The sequence below is a fragment of the Hermetia illucens genome, chromosome 4 (assembly GCF_905115235.1).
Source record: "Hermetia illucens chromosome 4, iHerIll2.2.curated.20191125, whole genome shotgun sequence".
NCBI classification, from domain to species: domain Eukaryota; kingdom Metazoa; phylum Arthropoda; class Insecta; order Diptera; family Stratiomyidae; genus Hermetia; species Hermetia illucens.
Genome location: NC_051852.1, coordinates 159,848,661 through 159,859,582, shown reverse-complemented (window position 1 = coordinate 159,859,582; position 10,922 = coordinate 159,848,661). Strand labels below are relative to the sequence as shown.

Here is a 10,922-nt window from a genome sequence, read left to right as displayed (position 1 = left end):
ACAATGTGGCACCAATGACAAGGCGGTGGAGCTGCAGAAATCCGCAAGCCCCCCATCATTATCGTTACGGTCCCGAAGACTGTTCTTCCACATAACATGTCCGAGCAATGATGTAATGAGAGACCACCTTGACATGCAGATCACCCATCACGATCACAATATCATCTTTAGGAAACCTCTTCTAAACTACGTGTAATTGCTTGTAGAAAGCATCCTTCTCTACTATATCGGAAGTATCCGCTGGGGCATAGTATTGTACAATTATGATGCTCCTTAACCTAAACCAGAACCTTGCTGTCAAAAAGCTGTCAGAAACCGGCTCTCAGGTCAAAAGAGCGCACCTTGCGGTAGCCGTCAGAAACAACCTGACATCAGATTGGCGTCGACTACTAGTTGGTTTTCTAGAGTACAAAAGCACAATGCCATCAGCGGCAAGAGGGAGAGGAGTTCTCTCCAGAGTCCCATCATTTTATTTCGCTTTTGCGGAAGTCCAGCTTATATCATTAGAATTCCCGCTCAAGTTGAAGAAAAGGAGCATTCTGAGGCCCTCGCTACCGCTGTCGAAGACCGTGCGCACATTCCAAAAACCAGTCATAGTCCATTTTTGATGGTCAAAGGTCGTAGCCGTGAGGTGTGTACCTATCCGAAGCGTTGTTAACGTTTCGATAGCAGTACTACCTCCCGAGATACAGCGTCGGTAAAAAGTAAGTATACCTAGAAATCGTCGGATTTCGGAGGCTGCCTCTGGTCTTGGAAAAGGGCTAACAACATGCCTCCAATGCAAATTTCAACAGTTCCCTGTTTCCGCCGCTTTGTAAAGAGCCCCAACTCCGTCTTGTGTTCGCAAGCTCCAGCCCGTGGTCTTTAAGCCAAGACTTGATCGTCCATATAGTCTCGTTTGCATAAATCTGTACTTTGTCGGGGTGATTGGATGTTATGACCACTCCAACGTCAGTTTGGTAGCATCAACCGCTGACCAAGCCTTCCGGAAGGCAAACTGCCTATTTGATAAACAATCGCCACTATCAATTAATTAATATAGCCGATTCTAAATTACCTGTTCGAGAACCTTACCTATTGTATTCAGAAGACAGGATGTTGGTTCACCTATCGGCTTACCTGTTTTCGCGATTAATACAAGCTTCTGTATTTTCCACTCTGCAGGGAAGGACCCTTCTTTTAGGCAATCTGGAGATACCCGTGCGAGCATGCTTGATGCTTTTAACTGCGTCCAAGATTTCGTCTGTGGTTATTGGAAGGATGTCTTCGGCGCTCATTGGTATCATTAGGAAGATTGTTTCCGGATTTTGGGGGAACAATGTCGAAACCACCTCCCACAATAATCTAGGGCACATAATAGGAGGGGACCTTTTGCCTTTTATTGCCGACATAACCGAATTGTACCGCTCCCCCCCATAGATGGGAGCCTTCCTCATTACCGAGTCCCTTGAAGCAATATTCACTTTTCGTGATGACCGACTGCAACTCGAGGTACCTTTGCTCATACCCTGCCGTGTGTCTTCGGCGTCGACTCCGCCCTCTGGCCTTCAATGCCGTGATGGAGGCTTTTGTATTGTTCGCAGACAATAGCAACATAGATTTCTTTCTCATACATTTTCTGTGCTAGCAGGACCTGGGCGACTTGGCAGTGACTGAGATTCAGCTGGATGACTCCCATTTACGAAGAGTACTTAAAGCGATCCTATAGGCTGGACACCTGGTATTATCCGTTATGTGGTTGCAATCGCGATCTTTGATTTCCGTGCATAGAAGGCAGTGAGGGTTTCTACTGCAGTCCTTGGCCAAATGGTTTTCCTCTCCACATCTTCGACACAGTTTGGATCTATTAGTGGTGCTAGTGCAATCCTTCCTTTGCCATATGTCGGAATACGAGGCATTTGAAACACTTTTTTAGTGGAATTTGCTCGCGTAGCCTACACAGGACCCAAGCGATGCGGATTTTGCCCACAGACGGTGCCTTGGTAGTTGAAGTCACAGACATAGTTAGGGTCGCTTTCGCCGTTCCGCTCTCTTTAGGCTCGTGATGTCCGTTTTCTGCACATCCTCCAGTTTCAATTGGTTTTTGAGTGCCGCACAAATTGTGATCTCGTCAAGATCTTTACACTCTATCGTAATCATTGGCCGACTTACGCGGACGGTCGCTTGCTCGCCGAGTGAAGCCTCGATATTCCTTTGTGGGTCATCGTGATCCTTCTTTTCTTTCGATAGTTCGAACAGTAATCCTCCTTTTTGTATTCACCTAATTTGCGTTACATTGTTGTTAAGCTCCTTCAGCGTAAGATGTGCCTTAACCCTTCGTAAAATATCAGCATAGAACATACTCTCTTTTGCTGTTATAACCAGCGCTTCTTCACGGTCTCGTTTTGTAATCATTTTCCCTGCCTCACCCCGCTCTTTCCTTGATTTAACCGAAGTGTGGTGGGGGGCTCGGACCCCTATCGCTCTTGGCTCCTTTTACTTCAGTGTTGACAGATATTTTGGCGGGGGATACTTGCTTTTTTTCTTTTGTACCTGTTGGTGTACGGTTGAATCGTCAACGGGTTCGCCTAACACAGTTGTGTAAAGAATCCATCAGCTGTCATACCCCTGGCCGTGTTCGCATTATTTTCACAGGCTGCGTCAAGCAATGAACTTTTTACAGGTCCCGCGCCTTTTTGTTTGCATATGTTCGAAATTGTTCTCTCCCATTTGAGGCTGTGGCAAAAATGTTTAGCTGCTCTTCTAGGTAAGGAAATAGTTTCCTTACGCTTCTGCTACCTCTGCTGAGTGTGTCCAGATTTCGTATCTCCACTCTCACGCAAGTTCGGATTCCACTTTCTCGTATTTTTTAAACTCAACGTTCCACTGTTGTGGTCTCTGTTTTTGTGTTTGGCTACAGACTTTTCAAGAACTCCTTCTGCTAGTTTCATAATGTATACTTCTATTGGGTTTTTGTATTGGAGTTTTAGCCCTGGTCCTCCTTTTGGCTATGCTCTCGCGGTTTGCGCTTTCGGATAGTTCATTGTGGGAGAGGGGGAGGCGTCCACTTCTCAATTTGAGTGGCTTCCTCTTGCTCTGTTTGTGATTTACTATGAGTCTGCCAATTGTCTGTCTCTCTTTTACAGGGGTTCGTCTTGGAGAATCCAGGTCACTTTTGGTCTCTTCTGAGCTTCACGACCTGGAATTAATAAGTTACCCCATTGTCATTACTACCGTCTTCCTCTATGGACAGTAGCTTATGTATATTTTCCATGCTATGTCATGTTACGTTATGTCGATCGTAAAAACGACTTCAAAAAATTATTATTTTATCCGAGTTCTCACAATCTCGGCAGATGCCGGATTTTAGCTAATACTAGCACTAAGTACCAAGCATTTAGGTTCGAACGATCCTACCTACTTAAAAATTAAAGAGGCGCTGGTGGTGGTGGCCGATGGTAGGTCAATGGGAGAATCCGTCGAGAACTCCTCGCAACATCGAGCACGTATGCAGAATGGTATGCTTCTGCATGGTTTGAACCAGACTCAGACAGTTTTGCGCCGAGGTCCACCAATTCGATATCCCTAATATCCCTCCGTCTCAGCAAAGAGCTCCGCAGCACACAGCCTATTCGACAAATGCAAATCGACAAATGGCTGCCAAAGACAATTCACGTGTTTACCGTGCATTGCCTTCGTCTTCCATTCATCAATCTGTTCTTGGTCCGACTTCACCGCACTGAGAGGATTGAATCCTCCAAGTTAAGTGGAGCCAGTCCACTGCTCACGAGGCAGGTTCATCCGCTCCACGGCAGAGTTTGGATGATGGATTCGGAATTCGGACATAGTTGTCCACCGCTGTACGTTTTCCAGATCGGTCTTCGTTCACGGAAATATTCCGAATGCATAAGCCAGTGAAGGGATAGCGTATAGATTCAATGCACTTATCTTATTCTTCCCCGAGAGATGCGATTTCGCAAGAATTCGGACAGCAGAGCATCCTTCAGATCACCAACTCGAGCATGGGTTCCTTGCAGAATTCCCAGGTACTTGTAGAAATCTATCTCGGTCATAGCTTGGATGTGGAGATCACCAATGCTATGACCTTTGCAGATGGCTTGGATTCGACACTTGTAAAATCCAAACTGCATCCGAATATCACGGCTGAACATTATTCGCAACAGACTTTTAAGATGGTCGTCACTACCAGGATACAGCTTGATGTCATCTAATTACATCAAGTGTGTCAGTTCGCACTTAGCACGTAGGCGATAATTATGATAATTGCAAAATCATGCCCTATAGGATCATTCAGTAGCCAGGGGAGGTTCAGTGCCATGAAAAACCAAAGAGGACTCAACGAATCCCTCTGAAAGATGCCCTCCGTATACGGATGGGTTCTGAGGTTTTAGCACCCTCAGATGTACGCACTGATAAGGTGTCGCCAAAAAATTTATTAGTTTCGGATTAATGCGATACAGATGTAGAACATCGATTAGCCAGGTATGCGGGACGCTATTGAAAGCCATCACATAATCGATATAGCAAATAAAGAGGTTTTTTTCGCCTCTAGTTGCTTGTCCTACAACTATCGAGTCGATAATGAGTTGCTCTTTGCAACCCCTTGACCTAACTCGACAGCCCTTCTGCTCCTCGGAGAGAATGTTGTTTGTCTCGAGGTGCGCAGTGATGGACGTTATAAATTTGTAGAGGATTGGTAAGCAAGTAATCGGTCTTGTTCCTGCGGGGTCCTGAACCGTGTCCTTCTTAGGGATAAGATAAGTAATCCCCGCATTGAGGGAGGGTGGAAATTTCTTCGATCGACTCATGACTTTTGTGAACCTTTTGTACCAGAAGGTCTGCACCCGATCCAGACCTGGACCTCTTCAGTTCTTCGAGCTGTTTATGGCTCGTCGAACTTCCTCTTCATGCATCCCAGGCGTGGCGAGTGCCTTCGGCGATGATCCACTCAGCATGCTGGACGGGTAACTCCCAAAGTTTACCCCAGTATTCTTTCGCTTCCGTCACCGAAAACTGTACTGTCTGGAAGCTCTGCTGGGATTCGTTGAGAGATCTGAAGAAGCTCCACTGGTTTCTCGCGTATGTTGCATTCTGGACACGTCTGGAATGACTCTCGCCATACCGTCGTAACCAACTGCATATCACAAAAAGTTTCTGCTTTAGTGTATCCAGAATTTCAACTACAGGTGTCTCACTGGGGATGGCATAGTTCCGGTAAACCCTCTGCATTTTTTTCACCCGTCTGCTGGCATTGCCAGTGCTGATCTGAATCAGTCCAGCATATGTCCTGCCTTAGTGAGTCCCGCCGAAGTTCCAGATGAATTTTCCATGGTGGATCTCTCCGGTTACTCAAACCAATAACACGTGGCCGTGCAATCTGACAGCCGTAACTGCACCATAATACACCAGTGATTATAGTTGCAGCAGCGACATATCAGCACACAGCTGAGATGCAATCTCATCATTAATTTGAGAGTTGCTGGAGATGCATAGAGCCTGGGAATACCTGGTCTATGTAATGGATCAATTTCCGACAATTCTATACACCCTCTTTGGAATTCGTCCCGAACCTCAGATGGACGATAGAGAAGAGTGCTTCGAAGAGTACTGAAACTATTGCCTGCAGTGCGTCGTGGTGTTGTTGATGTCCCGGCCTCTGCCCCCATCGACTCTCGGTCATTAGTTTCCGCGGTGACCTCGAGTCGAACACGCTCCCTGATGCTGGTCGGGATTGTATCGCTGCGAGTTTTAAAGCGATATTGGTCCGCCATTAGCAGTTCCGACGCCATTCATCACGGGAGTCCAGCCCAGTCACCAAGTCAGACGATTCTCGCCGGTTATCTGTACCGGACCTCAAGTTTCTTCTTCTTCTCATTAAGTGGATTTGCATTTTACACCTAACTGCTAGGTGTGGGGATAGCTTCCTCAGTGAGTAATCTGCAAGACTGCAAAGTTCCTGCGCGCTCCTCATCTACCCCCTGAGACGGTGCGGTGGCGTCCAGCTATTCAGACTTAAGCTACCCATCCCTTCTCCTTTAACAACCGGGCTTGGGACCGGCTACGGTGGAGTTTTATTATTATTACGAAAACAGTTTTATATATGAAAATTATTAAAACTAAAATTATTTTCAGTTATTCCGAAATCTTATGGACCCAACATGGAATCCGCAGATGACGATCTACTCCTGCCACAGTGGGCGATCGTCCTTATTGTAATAGGCGTCGGGTCTCTTTTGTTCATCATTGTATTTGGTATCTTAGTGGTAAATATGCTTTGCAAAATATTAAAATCGAATGACTTAGATACAAATTTACTATAAACACGTCTTTCAGTTGATAAATCGACAGAATCGAGCTAAGAAAACTCCAACGCCTTTGACCAACGACATGTTGAATGATTTGAACAAGAACCACATGGGTGGCTTGGAAAACTATGCGGCCGATGAATTCTACAATGTGGATGACACGTGGGGAGATAACAAACAACCGATCAAACCAAAGGTAAAGTGTAAATTTAAAAATGGTTAACTATCCACCCCTATCACAAATATATAACCAACCCTTACCAATATTTTCGGTAGCGTTTCACGAATTCCATGCATGGCAGCAGTGCATCCAATATCTATGATAGTTGGCGATCAGAACGCTATGGTGACTTCTACTACGACAACCACAGTTATACTCCGCACAAGGGTGAGAACTACCCTCAAGACGATTTCGAGGATTCCCATCAAATGTATACGTATAACAACAGACCTAGGTATCCTCGAGACTATGATCCTGACTTTTAATAGTAGCCACAAACTTAGAAATTACGTAAACTAGGATTCACAATCAATACTCGTAGAAGTGATATCACATACTCGTCCTTTAATGCTCAACTACTCCCGAATTTAGAGGATCCTTAACTGATAGTCTTTGAGATTTTATAGAATACAATTTTGCGTCAACGATCAAAGAGAGACTTCCTTTGGAGTTAACTTCAGTTTCTAATGTAGAGTTGTAAATAGAGTAATAACAGGTTCTGCTATTTTTATGATTGTATGCGAAATCGGAATAGTTTTTTATCAAAATATCCTTTTTCCCGTGTAAACTGCCCTAATATTGTTGTCTAAGCGGAAAAATTATGTAGTCGTATTCACTTTCTATGAAAAAGTGAAGAAAATCTAGTAATTTATATTTGTAAAAAATAATATTTAAGCGTAAAAATAAATGATATTTTTAATTTATAACAACTTTTAAAATATGCCTTTTAATTTCATCTATACCTTCAACCATTGATGTTCAATTGCAAGTGAAAGTGAAGGATAAACCACTGCAGAGATCGAAAAATTGGGGAAACTGGGATCGGTGAACGCCCAATAATAATTTCAGAATTTCCCGGGATTTCCCTTAGTATTGGAGTTTGAGCGCGTCACGCTTGCTATCAACAAAGCCTTCAACCCCTTCCATTCGTCGAACCGCCTCCATGATACCTCCCTTCGGATCGTGACCGACGACTAACGTAGCATCCAAGAAAAAATCATTATAGATGACAGCCCAATGCTCATCAATATTCTCAGGTGGGTTACTTTAGTGTATCTGCCGTCCGAGCAAGATAGCTCTCGCACTGTCGAAAGACAGTTGGACCATATAAGCAGTCGATGTTGAATTTGGGGTTGCAGTTTTCTAACCCTGCGAGAAGTGGCGGGGGGGTTGCGCGACGAATGTCGAGGGGGGGGGGGGTATCTGGAGGGCTCTGAATGGAGAAGAGTGCCGCCGGAACCCTGAGTATCGTGCCGTACAGCATCCAAGCTGGGGATGCCTGCAAATTCTCCTTAAAGTAGTGCGGAAGCCAAGTAAGACCAGAAGCAGCAAATTAGGCCATGGCGTTCTTGGATCGCACAAGAAAGCTGTTTTAGCATGCGGTGTATGCACTCTATCATTCCATTTAATTGTGGTTGGTAAGGTGTAGTAAGTATCCTCGAGAATTCTAAGAGTTCCGAGTTTCGCCAGTTCAAAGAACAGGGCGGATTCGAACTGAGCCTTTTAGTCTGTCGTAATCGTTAATGGCGTCCCATATAGACTAATCCATCTATCGATGAGGGCTCTGGTGACGATAATTGCTTGCTAGTCGGGAAGTTGTATTGCTTTCGGCCATCTAGTGAATATGTCCATGATCGTGAGACAGTATTGGATTCTTGGCAGAGAGGAAGTATAATGAGGTCATCAAAGCAAGTGATCAAACCGTCCCTCTGGCGTTGTGTCCTAGGCCGCGTGGTTATAGAAATGAGTTTTTGTCCATTGGCAGGATTCGCACGAGCGCTTCCATCAATTGGGATCCCGGCACACACCAGGCCAAACGAATTTCGAGGATACCAGGCATGTGGTAGATTTGACGCTCGGGTGCGAGAGATAATGTAGAGCCTCGAAGGAAGATGGAGAAATCATCGATTATGAGCGGCTGGAGATCTACGCTCGATATACTGGGATATGGGAATATGCTGAAGCTCCTGATCTTCGGCTTGTGCCAAGGCATTGGACTTTGGATCGAGCGCTGCGGGCATGGAGATGGTGGCGACTTGGGAAAGGGCGTCAGCGACCATGTTCTCTGCATCTGCTTTGGGGGTCCAAGTAATCTCGACCTTTCACTTCTTGGACGGAAGACCTTTGAGCAGTTCGCTGAGTGGTGCCAGGATCTTGGCTGTGTTTGGGATCCATCGCCGGTAATAATTCAGCAATCCCATGTAACGACAAAGCTCGGTGAAAGACTGCGGCTGAGGCGTTGATTTTATGTGGCGGCGGCTTGAAACCATCAGCGGAGACAGAATATCCCAAACATATTACCTGCTCTTTCCCGAGGACCCATTTTTCAGCATTGATGAGTAGCTTGGTGCTGCGGAGAATGTCAAAAAACCTGCGAAGATGTATGTCGCCGATGCTGAGCGTGATCCTCGGAAGCGACACTGATGTCGTCCAGATATGTTCTTGTGAAGTCATTTAAACTCCTCTTTGACTGAGGTTAGATGAGGGCCGGCAACTCTCCGAGGGCCAGACTTATGTATCAGATTCGGCTGCCGAACTGTCTGGCTGGGCATTCCGTAGTATTTGACGGCCAGATTTCCAGCAGACGAATTAGCCTGGCTGGCTGGGGGCGGAGATGCTACGGACTGGCGTCAGGGCTATGTGGCCGTTTGATATAAGACCAGTGGAGATGTCGATCAACTGATGACCTTGAAGGTCGACGAGCAGGTTTTGATGGCAGACTTGCGTCTGCTACCACTTGGCTTTCCAGAGTACAAAAGCAAATTGCCGCTAGTGTGTCAAGAGGGAGAGGAATACTTACCAAAGTTCCACCACCTAACTTAACTTAGGCGCAGAATATTCATCTTATATTATTATTAGAATTCATGCTCAACTTGGAGAGCGCGAGTAATTTAGAGGCCCTCGATATCGATGTCGCAGAACGTGCGCACATTCCAGAAGCCCAGCATAGTCCGTTTTCGAAAGCGGAAGGTCTTCGGAGTGAGGTCAATCCCTATTTGGGGCGTTATTGACGTGTGTTAGTTGTTAAGTTTGGAAATTGGCAGCCCGCAAATTGCTATCCCTTTTAGTCTCTTCGCACCAAATTAGTTCCTGCCAACCCGTTCGGGAGGGTCATCCCCACGTACACGAGGAGAGCGATCAGACCCAAGTCCGCAAGGAACTCATCTGAAGTGGCTCTTGCCACGAAGCCACACCGGAGATTATCTGGTACCATAAGAGCCGAGATGGCTTTCTGGGAACATATGCTTTGGGAATTCCTGGAGGCTATGCTCTTGGCCGGGTTATTTGCGGTTGGCTCGCTTGTGGGAGTTTCATTGTAGTTGTGGTTTGGCCCATATCGCAGGCAGAGCTCCTTGTGGCCTTGTGGGCAGAGATGTTGGATAGGTCTCGCATCCACTGGTATGAATGCTGAGCCTGCACTTATTATAAACGAGTATCGTTGTGGCAGTTATTAAATGTTTACGCACAGCTAATCCGTAATAAATTGAAAATCCATCGAGCAGTCAACTGTCTCTTACAATCAAGTCCCCTCGGATTGTGCACTTCCGTTTTCCCGCTGATGCTTTGCGATTACGCCTTATTCGTTTGCCTCAGATTTTGCCCAACTTACGTAGATATTCTTCTGTCAGTGTTTTTCCGTTCCAGTACTTGCAAGTCCTGCAATATTTCAATTTTGCCATTTAATCTGCGATTTCTCCTGCGTTGGGTCCAATAAATAAGCTGTAGAAGGACGGAAACCCACGCTTTCATTATGCACCATCTTGCCTGGCACAGTGCCTCCATTTGCTTCATTTCGCGGTAAGAGCTGCAGCAGCTAAATTTCACTGGCCTCGAATACGGAAAGTGACCTGGCAATTCGATTTTTCTGGCGCATGAAACATTGCCACGGTTACGGTATGGTAGGTAGTTAAGAGTCCGAGGATCCCAACTAGCTTCTCAGATCATGAATCCAGTGGGAATGGCAAGGGGAAGCAAAATCCAATGGGTTCAGGCCTCCGAAGGCAGTTCACAGCATTGACGAATGATCCTTTCTTTTTTACCTTTCAAATAGAAATCTTTTTGAAGTCCCCAAAGCATTGTTTTCCTAGTGTACGCAGCCTGGCTTTAGCTAGAGGTGGGAAATCGCAAAACAGTGCCTAATAACTTCCCTCTCCTCTCCGAAACTTTGACAATATAATTTGTGAGGTATGCCAAGATTGGCGTCATAGTCCCTTATAAGCCAGGCTTCCATAATCGAGTACGCATTTGCACCCGTCTGGCCCAGAAGCTTTCGCCGATTTTGTCCTCTTATAACAAATAAGAGGGCAAAATCTTCCTCGACTTGGCACAGGTGATGAGACGGTGCCTTAAACTGGTACTGTTTTGATATCATAACGATAAAGTTAGGGGGAGGGTAT

General features: G+C 45.7%; 1 protein-coding gene across 1 annotated transcript in view; it reads left to right on the top strand.

The window, feature by feature from the left end:
* LOC119654401 overlaps window positions 1–7,244 on the top strand; it is a 140,006-nt gene extending 132,762 nt beyond the window's left edge. Inside the window, exons 7-9 of the mRNA XM_038059784.1 lie at window positions 6,133–6,263; window positions 6,334–6,501; window positions 6,582–7,244. Coding sequence (XP_037915712.1) covers window positions 6,133–6,263; window positions 6,334–6,501; window positions 6,582–6,791 — 509 coding nt within the window. The 3' untranslated portion in view covers window positions 6,792–7,244. The remainder of the gene's footprint in view (window positions 1–6,132; window positions 6,264–6,333; window positions 6,502–6,581) is intronic.
* Window positions 7,245–10,922: the final 3,678 nt, after the last annotated feature.